Source organism: Haliotis cracherodii, unplaced genomic scaffold (genome assembly GCF_022045235.1).
Source record: "Haliotis cracherodii isolate W230 unplaced genomic scaffold, xgHalCrac1.p SCAF_7, whole genome shotgun sequence".
Classification (NCBI taxonomy): Eukaryota; Metazoa; Mollusca; class Gastropoda; order Lepetellida; family Haliotidae; genus Haliotis; species Haliotis cracherodii.
The window spans coordinates 39,479,154-39,494,125 of NW_027266330.1; the positions used below are offsets into that span (position 1 = coordinate 39,479,154).

The 14,972-nt window shown below is 39.7% G+C and overlaps 1 protein-coding gene and 1 pseudogene across 1 annotated transcript; one reads left to right on the forward strand and one right to left on the reverse strand.

The window, feature by feature from the left end:
- Nucleotides 1-3,867: 3,867 nt before the first annotated feature.
- LOC139448879 (uncharacterized) lies at nt 3,868-7,261 on the forward strand (annotated as a pseudogene).
- Nucleotides 7,262-10,214: 2,953 nt separating this feature from the next.
- LOC139448880 (filamin-B-like) lies at nt 10,215-14,109 on the reverse strand. Its single transcript, XM_071230401.1, has 5 exons — nt 13,968-14,109; nt 12,643-12,822; nt 10,778-11,059; nt 10,390-10,539; nt 10,215-10,243 (listed from the first exon to the last, which is right to left on the reverse strand). Exons 1-5 carry the CDS (start codon nt 14,092-14,094, stop codon nt 10,215-10,217), a joined length of 768 nt encoding a protein of 255 aa, XP_071086502.1. The 5' UTR covers nt 14,095-14,109.
- Nucleotides 14,110-14,972: the final 863 nt, after the last annotated feature.

The window sequence follows — 14,972 nt, forward strand, 5'->3', positions numbered from 1 at the left end:
GAAGCAACTGAATCATCCTCTAAAATATGAAAAATATTTGATATCATAGTTGTAGCAGTAGTGACAGAGTGCCTATGTTATGTACAAAACAATCTCATTTACATCTATGCTTAGACTAGTCGTCCAGAGCTTTAACATTGTACAAGAAATAAATCTGTTACAAATAAATACTTGTGGCTACTATATCTGTTTTATTCTACAATCACTCATCCACAATGTACAATTCTTGAATACATGATTGTAATACATGCAAATTACAGGTTAATTATGACTATGCATCATTATCATTGATGTTACACCCGGTGGTCTCAGCCGTCATAGCAACATATTGTCACCTTTGGTTACCAACAGACATATGATACTGTATTTGCTCAATGGTCGAGTATTAAGTCTGTATCAATATCGCCTCAGCACAGAACGCCAAATCGCTTATTTCTAATAAATTGTGTATTAAGTCTGTATCAATATCGCTTCAGCACATAAGGCCAACTCGCTTATATCTAACAAATTCTGATCAATTTCAACACTGAACTACAGTGTATTTCACTTCTCTATAGTCTGCACGAAATTTTGCTGTATGAGGGACAAATTTCTAATGGAAATGTTCTTGCAGCCAAATGACATGATGAATGATAGAAAATGTGGAAAAGAATAGAAAATCAAGAAATAATGTATAAAAAGATATTGAAGCCTTCCCTTTCACCCAGTAATGGGAATGAGTACAGATTATAATCTCATCATTGAAGTGTGGTGTATGAAATATCACATGCTTGATATCAGCAACAATGAGTCATTTAAGTACATGCAAAACATGACGATGTTGCCAGCACTGAAGATAAACAATGGAATCATAAACTGACACATATGTACATTACATTTGATCATTATTCACAACATACTGAACAAGGAACAAACGAGATGTAGAGCAATATGTTGAATTATAAAAATACAAATATGAAATATTTTTGTCATGGAAATGATAAATTCAGATCTAGATACCATGGTAACGAACATTTGTTCCTACATTTCCCTGGTGGATTATTTCAATCTGAAAATATACATTGCTTAGTCGAATGAAGATGTGGTCCCTAAATTTTCATTTCATAAAATTATTCAAATATTTTTGTTTTGAAAAACAAATATAACTTAAATCATAAATTAAATTTGTTATCTATGCTGATATTAATTTGTTCCTTTTGATCAGAAATCATTTTAAATTATACAGAATTTTTTTTAAAGTTTTTTAAAACTCCTCCCTCCACTGACTGTAACTGCATGAGCTGGGTAGTGTGTTGCTTGAGTAGGACTGTTCTTGCAAGACTTGTTCCAGCTCTAGCTGAGTGTCCACAATGTGCACTTGGAACGGACTGCCCGGCACATCCACATCCACGTTTGACCACTTCACATGGTGATAGTGCAGGCGAGTTTACTTTTGTAGGAGATACTGGTTCTAGTGTTGTTGATTATTTTATTGCATCTGCTGATTTTTTCCAGTATGTAGATATGTTAAATGTTGGTGATCGATCAGATTCAGACCATTTCCCTCTTGAGTTATCCTGCATGTTTCCTTGTAGCAATCGTGCCATACATAGTTTAGACTGTGAGGATGATGTCTCTATGAACAGTACATTTTCATGGAACGAATCGAAGAAAAGCATTTTTATCACAGCACTTAGATGGTCCTTGGATATTCATGAAAATTCCTTGATGGATAAAATTGAAGCTAATGTAGAGGAGGGGATTACATATTTGGTACAGTATGTTCTAGACTCGGCGTCCTGTATGAGGAAACAGATCAAATATGGTGAAAATAAACACGATAAACCAAAGTTGAATATAGCATGTAGGGCAGCAAGATCTGAATCCAGGAAGGCTCTCAGAAGGTATAGGTGCTGTCGCAGTGAATACAACCGACAACGCTACTGTAAACTGAGAAATGTGTATAAAACCTTTTGTAGAAAGTTCAAATATGATCTTAAATTGTCACGGCTAGTCCGACTAAACAGCACTTTACACAGTCCGAAATTATTTTGGAATACTATACGTTCTCTTCAGAGACATCCTCCCCCCAAAGGATCTATATCCCAAACTGAATGGTTACATCATTTCAAGAAGTTATTCTCAAAAGATGATTCGATATATTTGGTAGACAATGAATGCTTTGAACGTGATGATGATGGCGTCAGTGAAATTCTTAGTGATGTTGACATGCTTCTGTTGGAATCGCCTATCACGGAAACGGAAATATTTAATGCTATATCCCACCTTAAAACAGGTAAATCTGCTGGTACTGATTGTGTTATAGCTGAAATGCTCAAGTACTCACTACCTGATACTATGCCTTTTCTGGTTAAATGTTTCAATCGGATTTTTGATACAGGTATTTTTCCTTCTGTCTGGTCAAAATCTATTATTATTCCGTTATTCAAGAATGGAAACGTAAACAATCCTGACAATTATCGGGGTATATCTCTCACGAGTATCCTTAGTAAAGCATTTACATCTATCATCAATAATAGATTAACACAGAGGTCAAATATGAGAGATTTGATCCCTGAAACACAAGCGGGATTTAGAAAGGACTATTCTACTTTTGACCACATATTTACTTTGTATGCAGTCATTGAGAAATATTTATCGTACAGGAAACGTAAGTTGTATGTGGCCTTTGTTGATTTTAAAAAGGCATTTGATTCTGTAAATAGAGCTTATTTGTGGAGGTGTTTGAAAAATAAGGGTTTAGGAGGCAAAATGCTTGTCATTATTAAATCAATGTATGCAAATGTAAAATCATGTGTCGCTGTGGTGATATTAAGAGTGACTTTTTTGATTGTCCGATAGGTTTACGTCAAGGATGTGTTTTAAGTCCTATACTTTTCTCATTTTTTATAAATGAGTTATATGTTGATATCATACAGTCTGGTAGACATGGTGTCCAGCTCTCCCCTGATATAATAGAACTTTTCATGCTACTTTTTGCAGATGATGTGATTTTGATGTCTAATACTATTATTGGTCTACAGACGCAGCTTAACATACTTTCGGAATATTCAGATAAATGGAAACTTAGTGTTAATCTTGATAAAACAAATATTGTTATATTTCGTAGAGGTGGTCGAGTGGCCACAAGAGAGAAATGGTTTTTTAAAGGTACATGTATTAATGTTGTGCATGAATACAAATACCTTGGCATATTGTTTACCCATACACTGAATCTGAATAAGTCAGTAATTAATCTCACAAACAGAGCAAAGAAAGCTCTGTTACAAGTCCACTTTGTTATGTCTAAGCTCGGAGTTATTTCTCCAAAAATGTATTTTAAATTATTTGATTCTCAAATACAACCTATTTTACTATACGGGTCTGAGATATGGGGTTGTAAAGAGTTCTATACAATTGAAAAGGTTCATCTCCTCGCTTGTAAAAAGTTTTTGAATGTTGGTATGTCAACACCAAGTAATATGGTTTATGGAGAATGCGGGAGATTCCCATTGTACATTGGATCTTACACTCGTTGTTTGAAGTATTGGTGTAAAATAATAATAATGCCTGAACACCGTTTACCCAAGAAAGCCTACAACATGCTCGTACACCTCGACAATCTTGGAAAGAACACATGGGCTTCTTGTATTCGTACATTGCTTTTTACATATGGCTTTGGTTTCATTTGGCTGTCCCAGACAATTGGTAATGCAAATGCTTTCATTAAGTACTTTCGCATGCGTGCCATTGACATGTTTCATCAGAAATGGCATTCAGATATTTATGAAAGTTCAAGTCGCCAATTCAAGTCATTGCTTTTCCGAACCAACAGCCGACCAAGCAACACGTTTCAAATTGAGAGAGAACTATTTAGAAGATTCTAGCATGCCGCGCAAGACTAAAAGGGGTGGTAGTCCAGTAACAGTTCGTTACAAGGCTATGAAGACAAGGGGAGCGGGTAAGAAGAGGCGACGTGTGGAGGAACGGGCAGACCTAACGGCAAAACACAGCAAACAGTCTGAGGACATTAGGCCGATCGTCGGGCCGTCAGACAGCATGGCGCCAACGGCGGGAAAGCCCAGCGGGGCTCCTTCACCAAGTACGTCTGACAGTGGGACCATTAGACACGGTGAGCACATTCCTACAATTGACTTGTTTCATAGTAATGTAGACATGGTAGGCACAAACACTACAGCACACGTCACACAGGGTAAAAGACCTAATATATCTGCACCCACTATGCATTCTCAGATTCTGGTTACACCCGCTTCTGAATTAGGTCAACCTGTCGGCAGTATTCAGCCTATCACACATGATGGGGTAGAACCCATTACACTGGCACAAGACACGCTAGGAATAACTGTACAGCAGTGTGTCAAAGATAGGATTTGGAGGCATGAATTTGTTGAATTGCACATTTTACTGAAGGGATCTGCTACAAATGAGGATACAGCTGGACCCACACCTCTAGGAATTAATGATCAAGGAGCCATTCAGGTTATCAAACGAGGATTACAGAGTATTGATTCAATCTCAGCCTGGACAGATGCTTTTCTAATTTTTGCAAGCATATATCTGGAGAAGTTTTTCACAAAATACCAGCAGTTGCTCAAGTACATCAGCATAATTCGTATGGCAGCATCACGATTTAGGGGATTGGGATGGAAAGCATATGACCGTCAGTTTCGCCTACGTATGGAGAAGTTTCCGCTCACTAACTGGGGTGAAATAAACAGTGAGCTCTGGCTTATGTTCGTCATGCCGTCAACTATGCCAACACCAACACCAACATATTCAATAACAACCAGCTCTTCATTTGCAAGGCGACCCAATTACAACAGACCACCATGTTTCGACTACAATGATGGAAATTGTAAGAGAACCCAGTGCAAGTATATGCATTCATGTATCAATTGTGGACAATCTCACCCTGCCAAGTTGTGCAAAATGCCTGCAGAACCTCAGAGTGAGAACCAGGGGGACCGGCAGCAAAAAGCCTACAGGAGGTAATTTTGCCAGAATTAGGGCCAACTCCCATCAATTTGCAACCTCTCACTGAATTATTAGCAAGCTACCCAGATGTAAAAGCCCGAAAAGAACTTCTTGATGGATTCACCTTTGGTTTCACGCTACAGTATACAGAACCCAGACAGTCTGCCTATTGTCAAAATTTGCGCTCTTGTTGTGACTATCCTGAGATCGTGCAAGATAAGCTACAGAAAGAAATCACATTGGGTCGGATAGCTGGGCCTTTTAATTTTCCACCTATATCAAACCTGAAAATTTCCCCTAGGCTTAGTACCCAAAAAGGAATCAGGTGACTTCAGAATGATTCAACATTTATCTCACCCTCAGGGTGCATCAGTTAATGATTTCATCAATGACAATTTGTCATCAGTTTCATACAGCTCATTTGACGATGCCGTCAACATGGTCCAAGTGTTAGGACCTGGAGCTCTGCTAGCTAAGGCAGACATTAGGAATGCATTCCGTCTCAGTCCAATTGCAAAAAGCGAATTTAATCTTTTAGGTATACATTTTGATGGAAAATTTTACATAGATATGTGTCTACCTATGGGTTGTAAGATCAGTTGTGCATTGTTTGAAAAATTTGCCACATTTCTGCAATGGGCGGTGGAACAAAGACTTCAAAGTGGTAACATGCTTCATTATCTAGATGATTTTTTGTTTGGGGGCCCAACAAATACAAATTACTGTAAAAAAGCTTTGGATGCATTCCTACACATTTGTAAAACCCTGGGAATACCAACGGCAGAAGAGAAGACGGTATGGCCTTGCACATGCTTAACATTCCTTGGTATAGAAATTGACACAGTACTACAACAGGCCAGAATACCAAAGGACAAGATTGACCATTGTATATCAACAATTACTGAACTTTTGTCTCTCAGGAAAACAACAGTTAAAAAAATGCAGTCACTCATTGGCCTACTTAATTTTATTTGCAGAGCCATTCCAATTGGTCGTCCTTTTATTCGCAGACTCATAGATTCTATAAGTGGGCTATCAAGAGGTAATTACCGGTTACGCATGACGAAAGGGATAAAGGAAGATTTGTGTACACGGTTATCATTCCTGTCTGACCATAATGGAGTGGCTATATTTCCAGAGCAATTTTGGATTGGCAACAATCAACTACGGTTGTTCACCGACAGTGCCGGCGGTGGAGGCAGAGGTTTTGGGGCTTACTTTGGAGGGAAGTGGACATATGGAATCTGGCCGGAGGAATGGATAAAATCAGGAATAACGAGGGACATTACATTTTTAGAGTATTTTCCTATACTGGTGTCAATTTGCATATGGGGAGCCTTATTAGCAAACAAAAAGGTTATTTTTAATTCTGACAACCAAGCAGTAGTTGCAATACTAAATAAGATGTCATCAAAATCTAAGAGAGTCATGGTCTTGGTCAGATGGTTAACCTTAAAGTGCTTACACCTCAATCTGATAATTAAAGCCACATTTATACCAGGTTGCAATAACAAGCTTGCCGACGCTCTATCTCGCATACATTTGCAGCATTTCAGGCGCATGGTACCGCATGCAGATCCATATCCTACAGAGATTCCAGCCACTTTATGGGAGACTTTGGACAAGAAGCTAAGAGACTGTTAGAATTGTCATTGGCAACTAACACAATAAGAGCCTACCAAGTAGCTTTAAAGTCTTTAGAAAACTTCCGTCATTTGCATCTTCTACAAGACATCTGGCCAGTACCTTTTGGACACCTTGTACAGTATATTGGTTATCTGTCTTTAAATAAGAGATCACCAGCAACAGCTTTGCAACACATAGCAGCAATCAGTAGGCAGCATAAACTGAATGCAATGTTGGATACAACAGACAACTTCATTATCAAGAAAATACTTACCGGAATGAAGAATTCTAATCCACGGCAGGACATACGTCACCCAATAACACTTCCTGTCCTGAGAAATCTTCTTAGAGCATTGGACTATGTGTGTTCATCTGTATATGAAAGCAAGCTTTTCAAGAGCATGTTCACTATGGCGTTTCACGCTTTTCTCCGGGTCAGCGAATTAGTTTGCACCGAGGTTGATCCAGGTAAATCTAAGGGATTATTACTATCTGACATACGACTCACCAAGGATCAGCTTGTTGTGTGTATTCGCCTGTCAAAGACTGATCAGCTTGGAGCCAAGTGCTGTTTGAGGATACCTTCACATCCTGCCAAGTTTGATTGTCCAGCAGTGACACTCCATCAATATTTGATAGCAAGGCCTTCAACTTCCCCTGACACCAGTCTGTTTATCCATATAGATAGCAAACCAGTTTCAAAGTACCAGTTTAATGCAGTACTTAAAAGAGCACTGTCATTCATAAACCTATCTTGCTCATCCTACAAATCTCATTCATTTAGAATAGGAGCAGCTACATCTGCAGCAGTGAATGGTATCCCCTACCAAATCATACAGGAATGGGGTAGGTGGAAGTCAATGGCATACAGAACTTACATAAGAATAGGCTTAATAAACTAGTAGTCAATAGTATCTTTCATACGCATGCTTCCTCTAACCTCATCTAAGTTATTTCAGGGGTATGGATTATTGGATCCTCTTACGTCTACTGGTCACACCGACAGGCACTCAAACTACACCTTGGAAAGAACCTGCGTTTAGATTCTGCTAATATCACATGGTTTGGCATCAGAGGTATGCATTGGTCAGGCTTGCTTCCATTGCTTAAGAAAAAATTGCAATACCTCCAATCACCAGATACATTGGTAATACATCTGGGATCCAATGATTTAGTCACTATGAGAAGCGTAGAGACATAGAGCAGGACATGCACACAATCACAGACTTGTTACCAAATGTGCAGTTAATTTGGTCAGAGATGTTTCCTCGGAGAGCATGGAGAGGTGCAGAATCACTTGCGGCAATCGAGAGGAAGAGGAAGCGGGTAAACAGGAAAGCAATTGAGACAGTAACAAAGCTTAAGGGGCTTTTTGTCAGACATGATATTGTGGCTAGAGATTCTGGTTTGTATAGGGAGGATGACATTCATCTGTCAGAGATTGGCAATTCTATTTTCGTTCATGAATTACAAGAAGCACTTTTTCAGGCTATTCCTTCTGCTGCACTTTAACCAGTGCAACTTGGTGGCGATGACCGTGTAGGTACACGTTCTGTGGCGGCATACTCGGAGGGAGGGACTTTAGGTTAGTTAGATTACAAATAAGGCCCAGTATGGTTACCCTCTTGGGCATGTATTATTCAGTATGGGGAGTTCATTGCTATGGTTACCCTTGCAGTTTGAACCCCTGGTTTTATGTGCTAGTTAGGGTTGGGGCTTATTGATGGTTACCCTGATAAGACCAATCCCTACGTTATGTAATGGGCACCTAGGTTAATGGTTTAAAAGGTAGCTGCTTATGCATGGTTACCCTCTTAAGTTAGCTTTCCTCAGTCTGATGTGCCCATCACCATGGTGCTCAGGCAGTTGGGGACCCCTCCCTCCTTGGGTGTCGCCACCAACTCGCATTTAACAAACTGTGCCATTTTCACCCACAGCCATATTTTTCTTTGTTGTATGTTACCAATTTGCAAGCTGAAGGTATAATCCTATTTATCAAATTTACGGTACAGGAATTCTCGTAACACCCTTATTCGTTTCAGACTTGGCCTGAATGATCTAAAAATTAACACAGGGAGATTTTCATCTATTGAAAAATCGATACGATTATGCCCATTTTGTGACATTGTTGTCGAAGATGAATACCATTTCATGTTTATTTGCCCTATATACGAAAATCTAAGAGACAAGTACTTACCGCAGTGGTCTCTATCTCATTTTAATGCTTAAAGATTGTCTTCATTACTGTCTTGCAAGGATCTTATAACACAACATCAACTGGCTTTGTACATACATAATGCTTTTTTGTTACTAAGTGAATTGTTACCTTGACTTTGTATTTTATAAAATATGTTATGTAACTCCGTTGTATATGGGCCTGTGGCCTTTCATACAATAAAGAATTGAATTGAATTGAACATGGATGATATACAGCCCAGTCTCCGTTGGATCAAAGCGACAGAGAATCGTCCTATCCTTTTGGCTATCTCTGTACATTTCCACTTGGAACGCCCCTGGAAAATGAAATACAGTGCATAAAACAGTTGTCTCTCATTACAGAAAAATACCCTGTAATGATTGTGTATTGAACCTGTTATTTCTGTTTCAAAGTTCGCGAGTTTAATGCCTGTTTTATTAGTATTTCACCTGCATCACGGCATGACACCTATATGTAGGAGGAATGCTGTAAGTAATGTAGATTTTAAGATTTTCATTTGGTGCCACACACGATTACTGATTGACTGACTGAGTATGGTTTTACGCCGCTTTTAGCAATATTCCAGCAATATCACGGCGGGGGACACCAGAAATGGGCTTCACACATTGTACCCATGTCGGGTATCGAACCCCAGTCTTTGGCGTGACGAGCAAACGCTTTAACCACTAGGCTACCCGACCGCCCCCGCCCACGATTAAGGGTGTGATGCTGACAGGCAAACAGTCGTGTTCAGTAGGAATCTGGGAGTGGAGCCTGTATCATAGATTCTGGCATGCCTAAGGTACACAACTTTGCAAATACATTTGACAGTGGATGAAACTGACTACAAGTGTGTATGCTTCTTTCACCTATTGTTCTTTTCATCAGGAGCATATAAATCAAAACTTTTATTGTATCTCTAGAGTTAATGTCTTCTTGGTCAGTTGCTCACTTAAATGTTGACTGACTGAAATGATGAAACAGTTCATATTCACTGTATCTCGATAATTAAATGTATAACTCACTTATGTCCCTATAAGATTATGTCAGGAAATGTCTCAATCACAAGGAACAATGCTGTATGCTTGTTTTTAAAATCTGAACAAAAATATACAGTCAGTTTTCAAACAATATCTATTGAAAATTGATATGGGTAAAGCAATAAAATTGAGATAAAGTTTGGTGAGACGAAGTGTCCATACTTTTAGGTCCTCTGATCCTGACCATGAGCTGTCCGGCACCAGCGCCGCGGGTCTCCACAATAAAGCGGGACTGGAAGGTTGCTAGGATACCATGCTCCACGCCGGGCCCACTCACGCGCACTTTGCTGGCATCTGGTTGTGCAGATACTCGGAAAACAAAGGGCTTCCTGAGAACAAATCAGTAATACAAACATCACACATTCAAAACTATCTTGTTAATAAATACTTGGATTTACAATGGAAACTGTACAAATAGTCATAGGATTGACACTTAAGATCATACAATTAATGTCTGGGGAAAGCGTTTCTTGAAATAAATCTTTATCAGTAAGTGAGAGTCACAAAACACAAACAACCCGACTGCCACTCCTCGCCAGAAAGTGTACACACCTAGAACATGCTCGCCGCCATATTTGACCTGCAGAACATGTCTTCCTGGTTCCTGAGCCTTGACTAAGAGACGGAAGGTGCCATCCCTGTTGTCCTCGAGGTCACAGTAGGCCACCTTGTTGGGACCACTGCAGAATGCTGTTAGCTCACCTGGATACATGAAGAGCATCATATGAAGTGAGTAGTGATATAATACGGATTGCAGGACATTGGGAGTTTTTCTGATGTCCTAGATCTGGAGGTTATTTTTCTTCAAAATCTAACAAGATATCTCCTTGTAAGCCAGATAATGAACTACCCCCAAAATATGAATCTTGAATCACTCAGCTGGTCTCAAAAAGTTATCAAGAAATCTGGAATACGACTCAACGCTGAAATCATTCTTTACCTGGCCCTGCTTTCCTTGTGTCAATCCTGATGTCAAGGTCACGGCCCAAAAGACCTCCCTTTAAACCTTCACCGCTCACAACGACCTTGTTTGGGTAGAAAGCACCAATGACGTTGACCTTGAATGGAGCCCCCTTGACCTGTCGGCCATTCCAGGTGATGTGGAGGAGATACGCTCCGGGGATGACAGGAATGTAAGTACATCTGTACTTGCCGCCGCCAAGTGGCGACGTGATGACGTTGACCTCCGCTCTTACTCCTGTAAGCTGCACCTGGGGCTCACCTGCATATAAATAACATCTTCCAATATCTGGACACACTCCTTACAATTTCAACACAGCTGATATTCATTACACAATAAAGCATGGAAAGTAAACCCACTAATAACACCCATTGCTAAATTCACAAATAAAATCATTGAGTGATTCAAAGAAAACAATACTTGAAAACATGAATTCCTTGAAAAACATATGATAATAAACTAAAACATATTTCAGTTAAAAAGGATGCGAACATCATCTTCAAGGGGATCAAACTCCGCTCTAGGCCTTGAGATTGTCACAAGTGATGAGTGCCAAATGTTGTCTCTGTGTAGATAGGCTATTATTAATGGCTAGATTAATACACAATTGATCTTGAGCTTTAGCGCGGCATTGTTTCAGTTATTTATTAAGGTATATATACTCATATCTGCATGAGGTACATTATAAGTTGAAGCCTCCGGCTGATGCATGGTACAAAACTGGATACAGGACACATAAAACCACATATACACCTCCTGATACTGCTATAACGGATTTATCCTGCCGACATGTTTCATTCTGCCATTGCTAAATATAGAAACCAGCTGTTCGATTGATCTGAGTAGAGCTGAACTCGTGCCGTGTCATGTGACTTTCATTGACTCATCAACAATGTGCGGCTATTTGCTCTGAGTCAGGATATAAGGGATATAATCTCCCAATCAGAAATCCACGTGCAGTCTGTTTTGTTTTCTTCATGGTGGGGTTTAAGGGGTTTATTTTCCCGCTCAGATGTGTATTTCCCTCCCAGACAGCGAAGTCCGGCAAAGACACACCCAACGATATAACTTTACAGTATTTTAATGCAAGTTGTATCTGACATTATTTTTGTATTCAGGAATAATAAATTGTTGTATCTGAAATTATTTTTGTAATCAGGAATAATAAATTCCAATATCTTGTTAATTTAGATGCAGCTTTTACTAAACATATTTATAAATTAATAATAACCCTAAGCAAAGCAGCTGATCGCTATTGCCGGGGATTATTTTTTACATGTAACCAGTCTGACCAGTCACCGTCAAGGCTCCTGTGCAAGTGATCGCGTGATCGCGAGAATTACGTGTTGACATAGAATCGTCGAACAAAAACAAATATGACTTTTAACGAATCAAAGTATGGCATTTATGATATATGTATCCATTCTCTGTCAACTAAAGTTCGTTTCAAGGCGTCAATAGCGGTAATCTGACCGTGGTTGCTGTTAATAACGGTGAGTTGTGCGATCTTCCGATCGCTTCACACACGATTTCGCCGAAATTAATGAAAACAATATTAAAAGGAATCTTAAATAAAATTAATGAAATAATTTACAAATATAAGTCCAGATATACAAAGAACACTTTTCATAGCCAGACAGTGTAATTACATGAAATAATTTGCGAACTTCAGTATGGATTTGTTGACATGGTATTTCTGGTGTTACGTGCTCACGGTAATGTCTTTCCATGGGGGAAAAAAACATCAAAACTCATTAATTCGTGTATAATGTGCACAGCTGTGTTTTTTGGAAAAAAAGTGCGCACTATACTCAAGAAAATACGGTACTGTGATGGCCTCCTACCTCTGCCAGCTTGGGAGCCATCAATGAAGAACTCGGCCTCCTCTCGGACTGTAGCCTCCTTCAGTCCCCGGCCAGAGAGAATGATCTTGGTGATGTCATGGAAGCCCCCAGTAGCATAGGCGGAGAATGCAGAACCGGACAGAGGATGGTCCGACCAGTTCAGGTGGATGTTATGATGACCTGAATCACAGATGTTAAATGAAGGGGTGTTATGGTCTAATCAGTACAATCGATGTATTCATTGCTCGTCTGTGTATCATAACCACAGTTTTAGCTCTGAAATTTGATAGGACACTGATTGTTATTTGTTCTGTAAAACAACTCAAAAGTTTCAAAACGTCTGGTTGCCTGAAAGTTTGCCACATGACTATTATCAATCTTCAACCTTTTAGATAATTGTGATGGTGGTCATAGAAAGGTGAATTGTTCTGTAGCCAACCTCAGCTACCTCACAAAAATTCAATGACTGAGTTAGATTTTATGTCACTATTAGCAACATTCCAGCCACATAGGCTTTACACATTGTACCCATGTGAAGAATTGGAAGCCTTTGGCATGAGGAGCCAATACTTCAACTACTATAGCCTACAAAGTTGACATAATTTATGGTTAATGATTCCCTTATCATTTTGTAATCGTGATGCTTCGGTATATATCCTTAGGCTGTTGTCAAGCAGAACTGAATAATGTACATGGTACAAAAGTATATAGGCTATACTTCAAGGACCCCACAAACATGTCCTCATCAGATGCTGACATACAGCCACACCTCACTGCCTCCACAAACAGGTCCCCATCAGATGCTGACATACAGCCACACCTCACGCCCCCTCTTTCCCCATCAAATGTAACATACAGCCACACCTCACGCCCTGTTTCCCCATCAAATGCTAACATACAGCCACACCTCAAGACCCTCTTTCCCCATCAAATACTAACATCCAGCCACACCTCACACCCCGTTTCCCCATCAAATGCTAACATACAGCCACACCTCACGCCCCCTGTTTCCCCATCAAATGCTAACATACAGCCACAACTCACGCCCTCTGTTTTCCCATCAAATGCTAACATACAGCCACACCTCACGCCCCCTCTTTCCCACTCAAATGCTAACATACAGCCACACCTCTCACGCCCCCTGTTTCCCCATCAAATGCTAACATACAGCCACACCTCACGCCCCCTGTTTCCCCATCAAATGCTAACATACAACCACACCTCACGCCCCCTGTTTCCCCATCAAATGCTAACATACAGCCACACCTCACGCCCCCTGTTTCTCCATCAAATGCTATCACACAGAACAGTGGACGTAGGCCCACCTTCTTCTCTAGGGGTGAAGATGACGGTGCTTTTGCCGTTGTAGCTGTCGTCCACAGTGCACGGCACGATGGACCCGCTAGGACCTCGCACCTCCGCTGTCACCTTGCTTGAAATGAGGTAGTTCATGTTAGAATGTTAATTATTAACTTGGTCTTCTGATTTACAAAAATTAATTTACCTACAGTATACAATATAACTGTTATTGTCATCTATCTCACTAAATAACAAAACAAAAATATTCCACATTGCTTCCCCTTAAGATAAGATAAAATAAGATAATACTTTATCACACAATTTGTGAATTTCGTCACCTAATAAATCCCCAGTCACAAATTGAAGCATGACAGTGAAGCAGAATTATACCCATAGAGAATAAATGACCTGACACAAACAGCCGTCGATGATGTTTCGCATCTCTGACGTCATATAGAGCGTTAATATGTTAAATTGTTTCTTTGTAAGCTTCACCTGGTCCTACCTCGGCCGTCTCAAATGGGATGTGTTTCTCCTCTCCAACCACCAGGTGGATACGTTCGTTCGAGTCCATATAGTGCTGCCAGCCGCCAATCACTCGGACCTTGCGTGCATCAACGATACGAGGGTGGAATGGGCTACATACAATATGGATAATTTGTTGATTATGGTTGAAACAAAGGGGAGGGCTGACATGAAATATCGGTGATTGAAAATCAAATATTAGTTCAGTATTGATCTGTCACAAATATATGAAAAATTGTCAACTTTTATCTTTTGGTATGTAATATATTCATTTATTTTGACAAGGTGCTGGGTTGCGTTCTTCATGTTGAAATCTCAAGGTGGTAGGTTTTTGGCATCAGCATGATTACACTGAATGACATCCAAACACAGACAAATACAATTTTCATATAAAGGAGCAAGTGCATAAAACTTATTTTCAAAAACAGATTTTTGTATTGTAAATAGAAACGGAAAACATTCAACACATGTATGCCACTAGAGCTGAAATCTTTCAATAAATACAC

Excerpts from the sequence above, each read along its gene's own strand:
- LOC139448880 (XM_071230401.1), bottom strand. The coding sequence starts at position 14,094 with ATGAACTACCTCATTTCAAGCAAGGTGACAGCGGAGGTGCGAGGTCCT. Across the intron at positions 11,060-12,642 it reads TGGCTCCCAAGCTGGCAGAG|GTGAGCCCCAGGTGCAGCTT; the intron begins GTAGGAGGCCAT and ends ATTTATATGCAG. Across the intron at positions 10,244-10,389 it reads TGGCGGCGAGCATGTTCTAG|TTTCCATTGTAAATCCAAGT; the intron begins GTGTGTACACTT and ends CTATTTGTACAG.